The sequence below is a fragment of the Saimiri boliviensis genome, chromosome 3 (assembly GCF_048565385.1).
Source record: "Saimiri boliviensis isolate mSaiBol1 chromosome 3, mSaiBol1.pri, whole genome shotgun sequence".
Taxonomy (NCBI): Eukaryota; Metazoa; Chordata; class Mammalia; order Primates; family Cebidae; genus Saimiri; species Saimiri boliviensis.
Window position 1 is genome coordinate 18,791,061 of NC_133451.1, and position 20,152 is coordinate 18,811,212.

The 20,152-nt window shown below is 40.9% G+C and overlaps 1 protein-coding gene across 1 annotated transcript; it reads left to right on the top strand.

Annotated features, from left to right (window-relative positions):
• Positions 1-2,772: 2,772 nt before the first annotated feature.
• LOC120363564 (target of Nesh-SH3-like) lies at positions 2,773-17,239 on the top strand. Its single transcript, XM_039468044.2, is given in 4 exon segments — positions 2,773-2,860; positions 15,836-15,937; positions 15,940-16,053; positions 16,095-17,239. Coding segments are annotated over 4 exon segments (1,449 nt in total).
• The last annotated feature ends 2,913 nt before the right edge of the window (positions 17,240-20,152 follow it).

Consider the following 20,152-nt stretch of genomic DNA (forward strand, 5'->3'; position numbering starts at 1 on the left):
TGGTGGGGAAAAACTAATTGAAAGTAAGATTATAAATTACTCTTGGCTCTAGGTTTCCCTCAAGCTATGGAAAACAAAAACCAATTATTTATCTTTGGAAACAGAATTACCTTTTTTTTTTCCTGTTATCTAATCAATGCTTATTATTCCTCTCAGCCTGGTTCTGTAGTTGGTTAGGGAAGTTGAAAGCAGACCCCACTTTTCTCATGCAATCTGTCTCATGTTTCTTCATGTCTTTTGGTTTCAAATTTTTCAAAAATTACTCTTGTTTAGCACACAAAAGCCTTCAACATGTCAGACAAAACTGTTCAATACCTGTAATTAGTGACCTTGTTTTATTTAAGTTTCCATCACAGAAAGAAAATTGATTTTATTAACCCTCCTTTTTCAGTAAATGACTGTGGGATATGAAGCATCTGCATTGTGCATTTTTAAGTACATCTTGAAAATTCAGAAAGATCTAGAAGTAATCGCATGCAAGCGCACATGCAGTTGGTATTGTGTATTTTGCAATAATGTTTGGGGTTTTACCTCTGTAATATGAATGTACCTTTATCTTATGTATGTTGTTTGGTTTCCAGTAATTCACTTGGACACTTCGAATATAGGTACAATAGTACAGATTCGAAACACTTTGAAGTATTTTACTACAAATACAAGGTTAGGTTGCGTACATTTTCTGCTATGATTAGGGGAGTTTTGCAAATCAGCATTTCTCTATTTTAACTCTACACAACAGGCAAACTCTCTAAACACAAAGAAATGAAAAAAAAAAAAAGCCTATTCTTGCACTCTTTTCTTTTACTTTTTTTGAGATGGAGTCTTGCTCTGTAGCCCAGGCTGGAGTGCAATGGCACGATCTTGGCTCACTGCAACCTCCGCTTCCCAGGTTCAAGAGATTCTCCTGCCTCAGCCTCCTGGATAGCTGGAATTACAGGCACATGCCACCACACCTGGTTAATTTTTGTATTTTTAGTAAAGAAAGGGTTTCACCATGTTGGTCAGGCTGGTCTCAAACTTCTGACCTCGTAATCTACCTGCCACAGCCTTCCAAACTGCTGGGACTATAGGCGTGAGCCACTGCCCCCGGCCTTTCTTGCACTCTTTACATATTCTTCTCTATTATCATCTCAGGCCATTTACAACCCAGAAGCTGAAATTTTCAAAGCTGGCTTCCCAGGCACTGTGTGACATAAGTCACTTAACATTCCTCGGTTTCAGAATCCTCACCATGAAAATGAAGAGGCTAAATCAGCCATAACACAGGGTTTCATTGCTGATCCTCCAGTATAGGGGTCCTCACTCCCTGGGCTGTGGGCTAGTACCAGTCCATGGCCTATTAAAGGAACCGGACCACACAGCAGGAGGTGAGTGTCAGGCCAGCAAGCATTACTGCCTGAGCAGAGCTCTTCTGTCAGATCAGCTGCAGCATTAGATTCTCACAGGAGCGCAATCCCTATTAAGAACTGCACACTTGGGACCTAGGTTGAATGCTCCTTACAAGAATCAAATGCCTGAAGATCTGAGGTGGAGCAGTTTATCCTGAAACCATTCCCCCACCTAAAAGTGTCTTCCACCAAACCAGTCCCTTGTGCCAAAAACGTTGAGGACCCATGCTCCAGCACACTCCTCTAATCATGCCAATCACACTGCCTTTGAATAAGATGCCTTTTTGTTCCCCTCACTGGACTGAGGATTGAGGGACAACAGGTAGAACTTTCCAGTGATTTTTTCATTCTATATGCATCCAGCTTACCTTCTCCTCTCCTGGCCTTAACACTGTCCACCTTCCCTAGTGTCCTTCATCTGATGCAGCATGGGAAACATCAGGAAACACACAATAAACTCTTGTGAAATGAATGGTTTCAGATAACTCTTCCTCATGCAGAGATTCAGTTATTGGGGTGTTTCTATGAGGCCAGTGTCCCCTCTCCAGAAACCCAGAAAGAGAGACTAGTGAAATACAGAGAGCAAGTTTGACAGGAAGACTTCATTTCCTCTTTTGTTTTGTTTCCTGAATATTGTGAATATCTTTACCTCTCTCTCTACTGTTTACCCAGTTTTGGCCAAATGCCCAAAAGTCCTATACATCATGCCTGTAAAATGCTAATTCAGAGTCATTTTTCCCAAGGGAAAGTTAGGAGGAGATAATATTCTTTCACTTCCCATGAGATAAGGCACTGAGGACAGCTTTTATGATTAACAACAGACCAGTTTCTTTACCCATCCCTGGTCTCTTTACCCACAGACCAGTTTCCAACTTCTCAAGTTGTTATTTTTAGTCTAGCAAGGATTTCACCAGTTCAGAAATTGGAGGAAGGGGCCAATGTGAAAAGCCCAGTAGTGCCAAACATCTCAGATTTCTTCCTTCAAAACAAGACAAAAAAATCAAACGAGTTGGATGCTTGCCTCAATTGTTTCCTTTTTCTAGACTCCAGTACCCACAGGTGGTCAAAACTCTATTGGAATTATAGAATATCTCTGCAAAGACCAGAAGGACCCAGTGGTCCTGTTTTCCCTTTATGTGGGTGAAACCACTCTGCACACAGCCTCCTTACTATTGGAAAGGGAGTTAAATAAGAGAAAACATGAAAACTGCTGGGGTTTGAAGGACTCAAACATTTACTTCTTTCTTTTTTCTTGTGTAAACTACAGAATCAATTGAGAAATAGAGTTAGAAGTTAGATATTAAATTGTTAGGTCAGCAGAGAAATGGGATTCCAGTCTTTGAGTGGACTCTCTAACTCAAGTTCCATGCCATGCTAGGAAGAAATGAACCATAAAAGTTCGTCTTTTATGTCCAGCGACGTGACACTGTACAGCGGAAGCATGGATGAGCAGAGAAGTGTGCTCCCTGCAGGTTGGCATTTCCTACCAAGAAAGAGTGATTATTGGTATTTCTCAGACCCCTAGAAGGAAACAAAATCTACTCAAGAGAGCTCACACATAAGGATTTTAATGATAAAACTATCTGTAGAGGTGAGATCAGTGTTTGGGAAACAGGATGACAGCTGACCCAAAGACTAGCAACAGTGAGAAACTGTTACCACCATAAGGGCTTAAGGGACAAGAAGAAAATTATGTGCCTGGAATGCAGTAAGGACTGGGGCCTTAGAATAAGAGCCACCTGTGGGAGATATAGCTGTAGGAAAAAACATAGCTACTTCTAATGAAATGGGACCAAGGCAGGAGGAAAGGAGGTGAGAAACAGTCAAAGAAAATAAATGCTCTGACATACTGTCTCTTGTGTTCCAGTCTCCTTCTGTGGATGTCATTGGTCAAAGCCAACAAAAAGCAAAAGCATCATGTCATCCACAGGGCTCACTGGCCTGCCTTGCCTTCACCTACACTGACACACCGCAGGGTTGAGGAGTGTGAAGAATGGGCGTTGGAAGAGCAAATATGGCTTATTAGAATATTGACCAATAAGAAACGGTACAACCACTGGAAGGAATGGATAAAAGACAAGAAAAATATGGGAGAAGGTATGGGAATTTTAATGGACTTCTGTTTTTTCCACTTGGAAAGATAAAGATCAAGGTGACTTTAAATCAAAAGGAAGAGCAGATAATTCCAATGCTCCAGTTTTCTCCAGACAACATAACTATTCCAGCCAATTGTGACATCTCCCAGGATCTTTCACTGGTCCAGGCAGTTCTGCAGACCTTCTTTCTGCATCCTCAGTCACAGACCTTGAACAGTTCACTTTTTTGTTTCATTACTTCCCTTTACACCATTTGAAGCAGGCATAACTGCTAAGTGCCACCAACAGCCTCTTTCCTTTTGGCTCATGCAAGGCTACTTCTCCAGAGTTGCTTTTCTCTAACAGACCTCAAAATTCATTGCTTCTGTAATTAAGTAGTAAAATGTAGTGGTGAGGAAGTGGAAAATGATGTCAAATGCACATGCTTTCTATAATGTAACTATTGGGTTACATTATAGAAATCATCTAACCCTTCTGAGGCAGGGATCTGCTAGTCAGAAATAACCCCTCTGTGTTAAGGTTGTTGTATGAAGTTAATGAGATAATTACAAGATAATGTATCAGTTTGCTGGGATGCGTATAGGCATATAGTAAAGCCCTTGGATGGTTCATACTGAGTGTCAACTTTATTGGATTAAAGCATGCAAAGTATTGTTCCTGGGTGTGTCTGTGAGGGTGTTGACAAAAGAGATTACATTTGAGTCAGTGGCCTGGGAGAGGCAGATCCATCCTCAATCTGATGGGAACCTTCTAATCAGCTGCCAATACAGCTAGAATAAAGCAGGCAGAAGAAGATGGAAGAGCAGATTTCTGGTCTTCATCATTCTCCCATGCTGGATGCTTCCTGCTCTTGAACATCATACTCCAAGTTCTTCAGCTTTTGGTTTCTTGAACTTATACCAGTGGTTTGCCAGGGACTCTTTGGCCTTTGGGCACAGACTGAAGGCTGCACTGTCAGCTTCCATACTTATGAAGTTTTGGGACTCAGACTGATTCGCCACTGTCTGCCTTGCTCCTCAACTTGCAGACGGCCTCTCATGGGACTTTACCTTGTGATCATGTGAGTCAATTCTCCTTAACAAGTTCCTTTTCATATAAATGTACCTTTTCATATATAGCTTTTGTCCCTCTAGAGGACCCTGACTAATACAGCCCTCAATCTTTATTGTCCCTCACCAACTTTTGCCTGCAGTGTGCCCTTTCCCTGCAGCCAAATCTTCTTCTCTCCATGTCTAGTTATTGTTTTAGAAGTGGATGCAAGATCAGGGGTTCATTACATTAACTTTACATCAGTGGTAATGCTGTGTTACTTTCTTTATATACTTTACATATAAAGTACTTTTTCTATATACTTTCTCTATATACTCTATATACCTTTTCTATATACATTCTCTACATACTTTCTTTATAAACTTCTTTATATAGAGGCATGGAAGTACTAACAGTACTCTGTTAGTATTTTGTATCTTCATGTTGAAAACCAGCTTAAAGTTCCAACCAAATTTACTTATCTTGCTTCTCATTAATCTTTGACAAATTGCAAACCCCAGAGCTTCTATGGGTGTAAAAGAGGCCAGCCAGGCCATTACTCGGGCCTGTTAAAATATGGCCTTACAAGCAGCTTCCTGTGGGCACTCACCCCAGCCAGAAATTCTTTTGATATAACTTATCATGCATTATTTATGTTACTCTGAACCTCTAACGTAAAATTAAGGAATATAATGGAAACATCCTATACATCACGGTGTTGCTCTATCATTCTATGTCTGCCACAAAAATCTTAAAATTATTTCTGTGGAATAATCCTATATACGCTATTATAGCTCAGCCATAATTCCTAGGAATATTTCAATTCTTGGCTTTTTCTTCATCCAGGAGATTTTACTTCCTCTTTCAGTGCCTAAAGTACCACTTGTTCTTTTGATCACAGCATACTTATAAGAACAATTCTCACTTGAAGGAGGAAAGTATGATGCATTACCAGCTTCCATTAATGTAGTCAAGGCTATTTTGTGGGGAGGGATAGATGAGCTTAGAAGCTTCAAAAAATTTTGCCAATGTGTCACTTAGATCTGTAAATTTTCTTGAAACTTTATGTTGGTTGGATTTTATTTCATTCTAACCATGATAGCCATGTGACATAGAGAAAGAATATGGAAAAACTGACTGGAAGTATTTCCAACCCAGTAATCTTAATATTTTGATTCAGCAGTCTCAAAATCATACAACTCAGTTTAAGACTTATCTCAATCTCTAAATTTGAGACTGAGGATAGGATTTAAATAGGAAGTGATCTAAGTGAAATTACATTTTATACAATTTGTTTTTCTCCTATGTAGTATTTAATCAGGTGATCGTCAGTCAAAGAGGGAGTCAAAAAGAACCATGGTTCTGCATCATTTGTTCTGCATCAAGGCAGAAATCATTTTTATACCCTCAAGTAATCTATTCCTTCTACACAGAGCATGTGAATTATTGATGACTCTATTCAACATTTTAGTACTTTGTGGCAGCCAACTAGGTCTTACCAGTTACTTGCTTTTGTTGGCATTAAAATAAAATGCATTTCTCCTACTGAGGACATGTAAAAGCAAATGGGAAATTAATATTTTTTAAAGTCTATAAACAAGGCATCATATGTCAAAAGAGTAAGCATTTGTAAGCCTAGCTGAAAAGATGTTTTACAATAAAACTTAACGTGGCATAAAAAATACAGCTCTGATCTTTTTTTTTTCCTTAACATCTTTCAGGGATTTACTTTTTCTCTACACCATTTTCTTTTTGAAAATATAACTTTATTGTTTTCTGTTTGCTTCTTTATGACTTCTCAACTCTTGACCTTGAGGGTAAACTGTAATATCAGAAAAATCAACCTTTATGCTTCCTACCTCTCACAGGTTCATAAATGGCTCTTGGGTAGCTTTTCTTCTATATATACAAACTCTCAGGTTTTCTTGTGTCTTATGACTGCTCATATGTGCTTGGAGAATATATAAAAAATGAGGAGGTGTTCATTTCTTGTAATAAAAATTATAACAAGTTATAGCATGATTTTTTCCTGGGCTGATACCAACCCTATGAGATACAGTAGCAAAATGTTACTATTGTGATTTTAAAATCAAGAATTTGAGCAGAGATCTTTATTTTTCTCTATTTTCTTTCTTTCTTTCTTCTTCTTCTTCTTCTTCTTCTTCTTCTTCTTCTTCTTCTTCTTCTTCTTCTTCTTCCTTTAGTATTTGTCTAGTTTTCAATGCAATCCTGGCATGAAGATGTTAACCTACCAACTGGGGGCTTGATCTTGATGAAGACCAGGCAACACAGTGTTGATTGCTGGTGAAATAATTGGATAAAAGATCTACATTATGGGCTTAAGAATTCTTTTAAATGCCATTTTATCTATTAAAAAATCTTTCCCCAACAACCTAATTCATTGAAATGAAAGGATTAGAATCACATTTATAACGGGCTAGATTTAAATCAGAATTATGTATTTAGACATTTTTGATCTTTAAGTTACTTGTGAATCATCTCTTTTCAACATGTATTGATTGTGTACATATTACAGGCCAAGCTCTGTGTTAATAACTAGGGATAATGAAGGTAATTCAATCATAACCTTGTTCAAAAAACATTACAGTGATGATGGTAATTAAAGACTGATCAGCCCTTGAACTGGATTGTTAAAATAAGGAAAACCTTACTTACAAAAGTTGGGAATATGTTGCTTTTGAGGGAAAGGAAGACATGTCAGGCAAAGAGAAGGCTTATGCAAAGTACATAAAGCACAAAATAGCTTGAAAGTTACAAGGAACTAACTGGCTCAAGTAATATAGAATAGCAGGAACAAAAACTCCAGAATAGAAATGACTGAGGAAGTCACCCACATTCAGAATGTGCTTGGTCTGCCAGGAGTGATGTGACTAGGTTTATGGAATACATGGTTAATGGATTGAATTAGGTTGAGGGAGAGTGAGAAGAAGAGAATAAGGGTAACGACGATAAAACAAAGTAAGATGTTGACATGCTGAGAGAGGAGCTGGCCAATTTTTATGTAGGACTTTCACAGCAGGAAGGTATTGCTTCTTTTCATCTGCCAACTCAAACCCACCTTCATGGTCTCACTAACAAACACAACTTCTTGCAGAAATATTTTATGTAGATTTGGACAGCTCACCTTCTGGGATTCTATAGAATATTTCAATAGTCAGTATTCAATAGCTTATCCTGCATAACAATTCTGAAGCCTTAGTGGCTGTGTTAGTAAGTTCATTGTGGTACATATACACCATAAAATACTATTCAGCCATAAAAAGGAATGAAATCATGTCCTTTGCAGGGACATGGATGAAGCTGGTAGCCATCATCCTCAGCAAACTAACATAGGAACAGAAAACCAAATACCACATGTTCTTACTCATAAGTGGGAGTTGAACAATGAGAACACATGGACCCAGAGAGGGAAACAACACACACCAGAGTCTATTGGGGGTGTGAGGAGTGAGGGGAGGGAACTAAGAGCACAGGTCAATAGGTGCAGCAAACCATCATGGCACACATATACCTAGGTTAAAAACCTGCACGTTCTGCACATTTGCACATGTATCCCATTTTTTACAAGAAATAAAAGAAGAAGTACCTGAGGCTGGGTAATTTATAAAGAAAAGAGCTTTAATTGGCTTACAGTTCTGCAGGTGTACAGGAAGCATCAGGCTGGCATCTGCTTCTGGTAAGGTCTCAGGAAGTTTCTAATCATGGTAGAAGGCAAAGAGAGAGCTGGTGTATTACGACACAGCAAAAGTGGGAGGAAGAGAGAAAGGAGGAAGGTGTTACAAACTTTTAAGCAAACAGTTATCCTATGAGAATTCAGAGTGAGCCCTCATCAACAAGAGACAGTGCTAAGCTATTCAGGAGGGATGTGTCCCCATGATCCAATAACCTCCCACCAGAACCCACCTCCAACACTGAGGATTACATTTCAACCTGAGATTTAGAGGGAACAAATATCCAAACCGTAGCAATGGCTTTCAACAACTAGTTGTTACTCATATTACAAGTTGGCTTATTATTTCTGAACCTCAGGTTCAAGTGGGCAATCAGGTTTGGGTTTGCCTTATGTATCTTTATTTTTGGATCCAGGATAAAAGTACAGCCCTGATCTCGAAAAGGCACATTCTCATGAAAGAGGGAACAGTGAGAGAAGTCAAGCTTTTGCTCAGATGTGGCACGTCTCACATTGCATTGGCTATGACAATTGGCAAACCTAAAGAGGAGGAGATGTATAATCATCTATTGTGATGATAAGAGTATCAAATTTAATTTATTTATTTATTTATTTATTTATTTATTTATTTATTTATTTATTTTTGAGACAGAGTTTCGCTCCTGATGCCCAGGCTGGAGTGCAATGGCACAATCTCGGCTCACTGCAACCTTTGCTTCCAGGATTCAAGCAATTCTGTAGCCTTGGCCTCCTGAGGAGCTGGGATTACAGGTGTGAGCCAGAGTACCCAGCCATGACATTTATTTTAATAGCTACCATTTACTGAATCTTTATATACGGGCTGTAACTGTGGAGTATGGTTTGCTCACTTTGTACAGTCACCCAAAATTTTGAGAGAGTGATTATTTAATGCTGTTTTACAGATGAGAAAACTAAGAGCCCAGAAAAGCTTAAGACTATGCAGATATAAATAGAAACTTTACTTATTCATTGGCTCGTTAATCCACCTGTTATGTGTTCTACACTCTTTTAGATTCTAGAAATATTTTAGTGAAAAATACAGACAGGGTCCTTGTTCTCACAAAGACTTTACATTAGTGGGAGAAAGGAGCCCATAAACTAATAAATATAGAGAATAATTAGATTGTTAGAACTACTATGCAGACAGAATAAGGTAATAGTCTAGGCAATGGCCATAAAAAATAACGTTCAGGGATCATAGTCACTCCACATCGTTTTCAATATGATGCTGCCATATTTACCCTGTGATCCTATATTACTTTTCAGACCTTTTGTTTTTATTAAAATTAACATTTTCTATTTTCATATTTTGCCTCACCAAGTGTATTGCCATTGAAACACAGACAGTTGCTATTTAATTTAGATATTTGTAATGAGGTGTTTTATTTAATTTATTGTATTCCATTCATTAATATGATATATGGTATAATTTATAAAGTAATTTCATAGATAATTCTTAAATAAATACATCATCCAATACTTAATTAAAATATTCAGTTAAAGCATGCTTTTAACTTGTTTTTATTAGCTTACAGCAGTTAATGTATTAGTAATGATGGGTAAAATATTCTCTCATGGCTTAGTTTGTGCCTCTTCATGTCTAGTGTGATCTTGCTTCTTTGATGAGAGAGCATCTTTGAAAATGAGCAGATATCATTAAGTATTCTTAATTAATTTTATAATTTTCAAATTCATAAAATAAAAGGATCTGAAAGAGTCTATTTATGATTTACGCATTAGGAATGTATTACAAATGTAAGAGAGGAATATCTCCTCCTTTTTCAATTTTCCATTTAGCGCTTGGAAAAGGGAAAAGGCTATGCTAACTGCAGTGTGATATAGTAGAAAAAAAGACCTGGTTTTTGAATTAGAAGACTTAGATTCTGACCATGAATTTCATTTCTGATGTTGATCTATATGACAGCGGGTAAATTACTTAATCTCTTTGAGTCTTTGTATCTCTGTCTATAATATAGCATTAATAATGACCAGATAGTCATAGCTTACAGGCCTGCTGAGTTAAGCGGATTTAAAATAGAGTCATATGCTTAAAGGCTCATTAGATAATTTTATTAATAGCAGCAGCAGGAGTAATAGCAGCAGTAACAAGAGTAGTAACAGCAGTAATCCGACTTTAATAACAGTATAACTACTGCAAGACTTCAAGCAATGTACCCATCTGCAGAATGACAGAAAATACACATTGCTGTATTTACCACAGTAAACATAATCTTAGTCCCTTTCAGAGTAGATGAATATGGATGCTACATTTTATCCTTCTGGGGACCATATGTTATGTAGCAATCACATGGAAGAAGACTTATTTTTAAGAAACAAACATGACTACCCTCTTGCTCACATGCTAAGTAAAACTTGTCCTCCAGAGAATGTGCCCACTGTCTGGGTTAAGAATCACTGTTAGAGTTAATATACTGCTACTTATGGAGAAGTTCGTATCTCCAACTGAAAGGCACTATTCTAGATGTTGCTTAAAGGGTTCTGTGTTATAGAATGTACTAATGAGCTTTATGCAGGATGTACGATCACCACAGGACTTCCATTCTTTCATTTATTTATTTATTCATTGATTATTTAAAATTCAAATATATGTATTTAGTGCTTTTTTTCTTTTTTTAAAATTAATTAATTTTTTATTGCATTTTAGGTTTGGGGGTACATGTGAAGAGCATGCAAGATTGTTGCATAGGTACACACATGGCAGTGCAATTTGCTGCCTTCCTCCCCATCACCTATATATGGCATTTCTCTCCTTGCTATCTCTCCCCAACTCCCCACCCACCGCTGTCCCTCCCCTATTTCCCCCCGACAGACCCCAGTGTGTGATGCTTGCCTCCCTGTGTCCATGTGTTCTCATTGTTCAACACCCACCTATAAGTGAGAACATGTGGTGTTTGATTTTCTGTTCTTGCATCAGTTTGCTGAGAATGATGGTTTCCAGGTTGATCCATGTCCCTACAAAGGACACGAACTCATCGTTTTTTTATGGCTGCATAGTATTGCTTTTCTTTAATAAATCTAGCTACTCTAGAAGCAAGAGAAGAGAGATAAATGCTGTCTACCAAACTTATCATAGCAGTCTTCACTTCTTTTAGGTCCTTATAATGTGGCTAAAACCTGTTAACAAGCACACCTGAAAGGAACTTTATCTATCATTACAGGGAATCATGTATGCGACAAGCTCTTCCCTCCCATTGTGATACGATTCAATACTTTCTTGGGTTAATCCTACTACTCTCACCATAGCACACCTTACCCAGTTAGGAGGAACAGGGACAATTACAAAATAACAGAAGGAGTAGACTTGCAAATGGAATTATCATCTATTTAGAAATGTATATTGAGATATTCTCTCAGAACATACTCAGCAAATTTTACATTAGACATTACTACTACCTTGTTTTGATCCTAATTCTATTCCTATTGCCTGCTCTGCATATGGCAAGTACATGTTAAATGAATGAGTGAGTGAATAAATGATTGATTGAACAAGATGACTCAAGCATATCAACTAAGAAAATGGAGAAAAGAGAACATTTTAAACCAAAGTTAACACAGATTATCAATAGGTAGTTCTGTTCAGGAGCAATGCAACTCACCTGTTATTTTAAGTCACTTAAGATTTCTGTGGCCAAAAGAAAGGTACAGTTTCCTTTGGAGAGTTTACTCATTTGAAATAGATTCCATGACTATAAATGAATTTAATAATACATATAATATTTTACGTGAAACATAATCTTAGTCTTGAATTTCAAACCATTTAGCACTAACACAATGATTTATTTTTAAAAATCTCCCTTTTGAAGGTAAATAATTTAGCACTTGTCAAGAACTTGCTATATCCCACACACCAGATTAAATCATCCTGGTAGAACAGTCATATAAGTCTATATTAATCCTGCATACACAGATCCTCATAGCTGTGACCACTCTCACCATAAAAAGTTAATAACCCAAATGTCCAGGTTATTATCCAGCTCATCCTTTTTCACTCTTATCTTTTAGAATTTCCTCTCACTACAAAAATCCACTATGCCTGGGACCAATATATGACCAAGAAATCTCATTATTAAAAATCCACTACTGCTTGATTGGTCTAGGTGCCACACTAACAAATTTTATTCTTCACTCTTGTTTCTACAACCAAACTTTTCATGAACATACAAAGCTTTGTCATCACCATTATTTCTTCCTAAACTACCTCTATTCTTAAATTTATTGTTCTATAAATCTAAAGGTTGTAGTCTTGTCTTGATTCATGAATTTTCTACCTGAGTGATTGCCATCATTACTAGTAGAATATATCAACAAATTTGTCCTGTGATTCACAACATGATATATTCCAATATATTTGGCAGCTGTATTGTCATCAAACACCATATTTATCTTGAAAAATGATAGCACTATAACATAATGGTAATTATGTAGCTCTGCAGATAAAAATCAAAGCATGCTTAGTAAAACCTGCCTCTACATAAAAGGGAAGAACATGTGCAAATCATATCTGAAAGAATTTGGAGTTCAAATTCTTAAAACAACTACATTTAAGTATGCTTAACAAAAAGAACTTAAAAAATACTTCAAAACAAAGATATCACAGATTGTCACCAGTTTTGTTCAGTAGCAATATAACTCATCAAAGTAACTGGCATATACTTTATACATATCTAGAACAAAAACTATATTGCATATATATTTGAGTTGAAAAACTGATACAGCTCTGCATACAATTGTGAAGCAGGAAGTGAGATGTACTCACTATGAGAATGTCAATGGCTTTCATTGACATTCTGTTGTCACCCTACTGAAATAACTACACTTTCTAACAGTGGTGCTATGAGTATTATTAAAGGTGGCAATAAGGTCATTTGAAGAAACAAAAAAATTTTTTCCTATTCAAATGTAAAAAAAAATGTCTCCCATTCAAATGTATGACTTACTTAGTCTAAGAATCCGTTTGTTAGCAGCCAACTCACATTTTTTCAGACATTTTAGAATTTAATTGTTCCAAATTGTAACCCATGAGTATGGACTATGATTTTTTTTTCCTTCTCTTTAGCTGTTGTTACAAGGCACTGGACAGAGCAGGCATTCAATTATTTTTTGAATTGATAATGCTGAGACTATTTTCTAAGTTTTATCACAGGTTGTGAAAGAACTGGTGAATCTCAATCATGTCTTATTTAGTTTGCTAGTGTTGCTATAACAAAGTGACACAAACTGCATAGCCTAAACCACAGAAATTTACTGCTCACAGTTCTGGAGGTTAGAAGCCTAAAATCAAGGTATCAGCAGGGTTGGTTCTTTCCAGGGGCTATAAAGAAAAGTTTTATTCCAAGACTCTCCCCTTGGCTTTTAGATGGCCATCTTCCTCCTATGTCTCTTCACATCACCTTCTCTGTATGCATGTTGTCTCTGTGTCCACATTTCTCCCTTTGTATGAGGACATCAGCCATGTTGGATTAGGCTCCACCCTAATGACCTCATTTTAACTTAATTACCTCTGTAAAGACCCCATCTCCAAACAAAGCCACATTCTGAGCTACAGGGGGCAGGTTAGGGTTTCAACATATGAATTTGGTAGTGGGAACGTAACTCAACTCAACTTATAACGATTTGATCTGTGACTCCCCTAAAAATTATGTCTTTCTTATATGCAAAATATATTCACTTGTGTAATTAAACACCTTAATGCATTGCAGCATCATCTCTAAGTCTAAAGATTCCTCCAAATGCCATCTAACTCAGTTATGGATAAGACTGAAGGTATAATTCATCCTGGGGCAAAATTTTTCTTCATCTCTAAGCCTGTGACACCAGACAAGATGTTGTGCTTTTAAAATACAATGGTAGGACAGGCATAGGAAAGACATTCCCATTCCAAAATGAAGAAATCATCTAGTAAGAGGAGGTTGCAGTTCCCAAGCAAAACTGAAATTTTTCAGAGTAAATTCCATTAGATGTTAAGGCTTAAAAAAACATCCTTTTTTTGGCCTGATGCTCTGCCTCTCTAGGCCCTTTGTGGTGGCAGTCTGAACAACAGCTTGGAGGGTGAGCTCATTCTAGAACCTAAGAGGTGACTCTGCTCTCCAGAGTATCCAGGAGGAGATTCTCTGCCTCTTGGGACTCTGCACTCTGGGTTTATGGTGACAGTAAGTGTCCTCCTGGTCTCTGCATCTGTGGCACTGCCCACGAAGTCCTGTGTTTTTTTTTATCACATCTTATTCCTGCCCCTTTCAATCCAGGTTGACAGTAATTTTGCTGGTATACAGTTCTCAAAATCCTTGTTCTTGTCGTGGATATCGGGAAAGAATTCATGCAAGTCAAAGCCATCAGAGAGAGAGAGAGAATCCTTCACAGATCTTTCATAAATAAATGCATCTTCAGTCTTGTCTTCTCCTAGGATAGTTTACTGGATGTATGAGTCATATATCTAACCTGTTTAGTGAACAACTGTTCAGCCACACATTTGGTCCTATTTCCAGAAAATACTTCTTCGATAGGCTGAGGGTCTTCCCAAGCATCAAGTTATGTCTTTGCTTAACAGTTTCTTCTTTGGTTCACCTTTCCTTCTTGTATTTACTGTAATCAGCAAGGAGAACCAGGCTGTGCCTTCAACCTTGCTTACATATTGCCCCAATTAAATATTCAAGTTCATCATCACTTTAAAGATCTGTTTCCCACGAACCAGTAGGAAACAACTGGGCCAAGTTCTTTGCAGTGTTCTTTTCAATGAAGACTTTCCGATTTGTATTTACTGTATTTCAACATTATATTTTTCTCTGAGGCTCTCTGAGGTCAATGGACTCCTCCTATAACACTCTAAAGGAAACAAGTCATAAAGGAAACTCTCAGAGGGCTTCACAGTCTGAGAAGAGAAAGACAGTTTTCAAATCTCCACGTGTATCTCTCGGGAGGTGAGAGGGAGAATGTCCTATTGCCTGGTAAGCCAGCCAGACTATCTTAAGGCAGAAGGAAATAAACAGGGGTGATGCTCAGCTCACTTCAGTTCAGCTCTGTTAGATCAGGATGACCCACAGAAATAATCTCTGATTTTCCTAGAATAGCCCCTACTTTGACCATAGAGTTCACACTCAAAACAATTAAATGATTTTTTTTAATAGTCCACAGTGGATGTACATTTCTCTGGAGAGCTGCATGAATGTAGATGTGCATTTCTACTGAGAGCAGATGTAATGACCTGGTTTTCTTTGAATTCTCCAGTTCTCTGTGCAGCAGGTCTCTTAGTGAGACACTCATTTGATATGGTTTTGGCATATCCTCACCCAAATCTCATCTTGAATTTTAGTTCCCATAATCCTCATATATTGTGGGATTCCTTGAGTCCAAGGACGGACACCCCTGCAGGAGTGACCTGGACACGGCTGGATCCCTGCCGGATCTTCTTGCAGGTCACGAAAGGCCAGCGAGCCCTCACTTGGTTTCTGGAAGTCCTTTTCCTTGGCTGGACTTATCCAGTGGTTAGATTGCTCATGAAAAGAAATCGACCTGCTGTTTTCATAGGGTATTTCTCACTTCACTGTCTGATCTCATTGCTTTGTCCCTCTTCTTCCTGCCAGGAAAATAAACAGGTGTGGAAGGTGGAATTTGGAGCAAGATTTTCAATCACAAAACTGTTGTTGGAAGTAAAAAAGTAAATGGGAAAATCCAAAGTACCTATGACCAAGAACACACATGCCAGCCTATGTCCCAAGGAAGCTAATCCCAATAACAATCATCAAGCAAGTGATTCAGAATGTTACTCAGAAGGCTTCAGGTAAGTCCCCAGAAAAAAGCTCCCATGGGAGGAGTGAGTAACTAGTCCACCTAATTATTAGGTGGAGTAACTAGTCCATCTAATTATTCCAGGTCTTAATGAAACTACTGTAAAACTTCCTGCATCCCTAAGGTTTGAGATTTCAGATGCACTCAAGACCCAATTAGCTAAGAATGAAACCTTGGCATTACCTGCCGAATCTAAAACACCAGAGGTTGAAACAAACCCAGCACGGCCCACAACAGTGACTCCTGAAACAGTTCCAAGAACCGCTAAACCCACTATGCCTAGTAAATTAGATGTTTCAGAAACAACACTGGTGCTCAGCAAAAGGACCTCCGGAACATTGCAAACTATTCGAATACCTCAGTTTGAATTGCCACTGAGCACTCTAGTTCCAAAAAGTCTTCCAGAATTTCCTGAGGCAAAAACACCCTTTCCTTTTGAGAAACCTGGGGGCACCTTGGCTTCAAGTGAAAAGCCATGGATCGTGCCTACAGCTAAAACATCTGACAATTCCAAAGTTCTGCGGCCTCAAACTGCAACTTATGACGTTTTCTCAAGCCCTATGACATCAGAAGAGCCTGAGATTTCAGAGTCCTATACAGCAACAACTGACCGTATTCTGGATTCTGTCCCACCTAAAACTTCTAGAACTCTTGAACAGCCAAGGGCAACATTGGCTCCAAGTGAAATACCGTTTGTTCCTCAAAATCTGGAAATCTTCACCAGTCCTGAAACGCAGCCTACGACACCTGCTCCCCAGCAAACTACATCTATTCCTTCTACACCAAAACGGCGCCCCAGACCCAAACCGCCAAGAACCAAACCTGAAAGGACCGCTAGTGCTGGAACAATTACACCTAAAATTTCCAAAAGCCCCGAACCTACATGGACAACACCGTCTCCCAGTAAAACACAGTCTATTTCTTTGAAACCAAAAACCCGTCTCAGCCCAGAAGTGACACACACCAAACCTGCCCCAGAACCTCAGACTCCACTGCCGTCAGAGTCAACGGTAGGACCTGAAACACTGGGAACGAAACCTTCAACAACAGCATTAGCACCACGAAAGACCTAAACACCAGGTCGTCGCCCCCGCCAGCGTCCCCGCCCTAAAACCACATCTAGTCCAGATGTGCCCGCGTTCAAACTGGGTAAATGTGATATTCGCGTTCCAGTTAATGTAGGAGGTGGAATATGGCAGCTTCCGGGTTAGTAGCTGTCACCTACTTGAGCAGCTGGGCTTTAGGAATCGGTGGAATTGACTTTGATGACTGAGCATCTGTACTCACTTTCTATATGCATTTTTATATATGCACTTTATATATATATATGTACTGTATAATATGTTTCTACTCAGTCTGGTTTTAGTCAGACTGACTAAAACCAGAGTCAGACAGTGAAACAGTCACTGTGGAGGGGGGACGGCAAAAAATGAAATCCAAACAAGAGCAGAGCAACCAATGCCTGCCTCCCAAGAAGCGCGAGATCCCCGCCACCAGCCGGTCCAGCAAGGACAAGGCCCCCGCCCTGCCCAGCAACAACCACCGGGTGGAGGGCGCAGCATGGCTGCCGGGCAACCTTGGTGGCCGGGGCCACGGGGGCGGGAGGCAGGAGCCGGCCAGGACCTCGGCGGAGCTTGGTTTACACCAAGGAATAGGTTCACACAAAGCATTGTCCACAGGGCTGTACTACTCCCGCCCAGCACGCCCAGGTCTGTCCCTGTGGCCACCACGCTGCCCGCCGCATACGCCACCCCACAGCCAGGGACCCACGTGTCTCCCGTGCAGTACGCTCACCTGCCGCACACCTTCCAGTTCATTGGGTCCTCCCAGTACAGAGGGACCTACGCCAGGTTCATCCTGTCTCAGCTGATCCCCCCCACCACCAACCCCGTCACCAGTGCGGTGGCCTTGGCCGCAGGGGCCACCACTCCATCCCAGCTCTCCCAGCTAGATGCCTATTCCACTCTGTTAGCCAACATGGGCAGTCTGAGCCAGGCGCCGGGACACAAGGCTGAGCAGCAGCCGCGGCAGCCACCATCGACGCAGCAGCACCTCAGCAGGGCTCCGGGGCTCATCACACCGGGGTCCCCCCCCCCCCCCGCCCGCCCAGCAGAGCCAGTACATCCACATTTCCAGTTCTCTGCAGAGCACCGGCCGCATCGCCTCTCCTCCAGCCATCCCCAACCACCTCCACCCCCATCAGAAGATGATCCCAAACACGCTCACCCTGCGGCCCCCTCCCAGGTCGTCATGCAGTACGCCGACTCCGGCAGCCACTTTGTCCCTAGGGAGGCCACCAAGAAAGCCAAGAGCAGCCGGCTGCAGCAGGCCATCCAGGCCAAGGAGGCCCTGAACTGTGAGATGGAGAAGGGCCGGCGGTATGGGGCCCTGTCCTCGGCGGATCTGGGCCTGGGCAAGGCGGGTGGCAGGCAGGTCCCTCACCCATATGAGTCCAGGCACGTGGTGGTCCACCCGAGCCCCTCCGACTACAGCAGTCGCGACCCCTCGGGGGTCCGGGCCTCTGTCATGGTCCTGCCCAACATCAGCATGCCCGGGGCGGACCTGGAGGTGCAGCAGGCCACTCATTGCGAGGCCTCCCCCTCCACCCTCAACGACAAAAGTGGCCTGCACTTAGGGAAGCCGGGCCACCGGTCCTACGTGCTCTCACCCCACACGGTCATTCAGACCACACACGGTGCTTCAGAGCCACTCCCGGTGGGACTGCCAGCCACAGCCTTCTACGGGGGGACTCAACCCCCTGTCATCGGCTACCTGAGAGGCCGGCAGCAAGCGATCCCCTACGCCGGCAGCCTGCCCCAGCACCTGGTGACCCCCGGCACACAACCCCTGCTCATCCCGGTTGGCAGCACTGACATGGAAGCATCGGGGGCAGCTCCGGCCATTGTCATGTCGTCCCCCCAGTTTGCTGCAGTGCCTCACATGTTCGTCACCACCGCCCTTCCCAAGAGCGAGAGCTTCAACCCGGAGGCCCTGGTCACCCAGGCCGCCTCCCCGGCCATGGTGCAGGCCCAGATCCACCTGCCCATGGTGCAGCCCGTGGCCTCCTCCATGGCAGCCCCTGCCACGCTGCCTCCCTGCTTCATGAAAGGCTCCATCATCCAGTTGGCCAACGGGGAGCTGAAGAAGGTGGAAGACTTAAAAACAGAAGATTTCATCCAGAGCGCAGAGATAAGCAACGACCTGAAGATCGACTCCAGCACGGTGGAGAGGATCGAAGACAGCCATAGTCCGGGCATGGTCGTGATACAGTTTGCCGTCGGAGAGCACCGAGCCCAGATGATGACATCATCTTACAAAATCACACCGTCTCTGTTTCACGTCCAAAACAGTCCCCGCTGGCATTGACAGCATGTTTTGAGATGGAGAAGGCTCCTCTCCAAAGGAATTTCAAGCAACAAATTTGATTATATATATTCTCACTGAAAAACCCCTCAGCGAGATTTCGTCATTAACTGTTAATGATCAAAAAGTTTATATCCTTATGACAAACCTAATTATAAAAATAGATTTGCTATAAAAAAAAAATAAAAAGCAGTTTGAGGTAATTGAATCATGGGGGTGGTTACTCTCATGCTGTTCTCATGATAATGATTGAGTTCTTACAAGATCTGTTGTTTTATTAGGGACTTTCTCCCCTTCTTTACTCGGTACTTCTGTCTCCTGTCCCCACGTGAAGAAAGATGTTTGCTTCCCCTTCCATCATGATTGTAAGGTTACTGAGGCCACCCCAGCCATGCAGACCTGTGAGTCAATTAAACCACTTTCCTTTATAAGTTATCCAGTCCTGAATATGTATTTATTAGCAGCCTGAGAATAGAATAATAGACCATAACAAACAAGCTTCTCAGTGTATCCTTTTAATTTTTCCTCAGTAGAGCACTGTATTAGTCAGTTGAGGCTGCCATAACAAAATAATGCAGAATTGGGCGGCTCAGACAGCAGAAATTTATTTTCTTGCAATTCTGAAGCCTGGAGGTTCAAACTCAGGATTTCAGCATGGACAGTTTGTAAAGGAGCTTCCCTTGAGAGGCAGAAAGCCACCATCTCACTGCGTGTTCACATGACCTCTTCTTTGTGCTTTTATGGAGAGAGTAAGCAAGCTC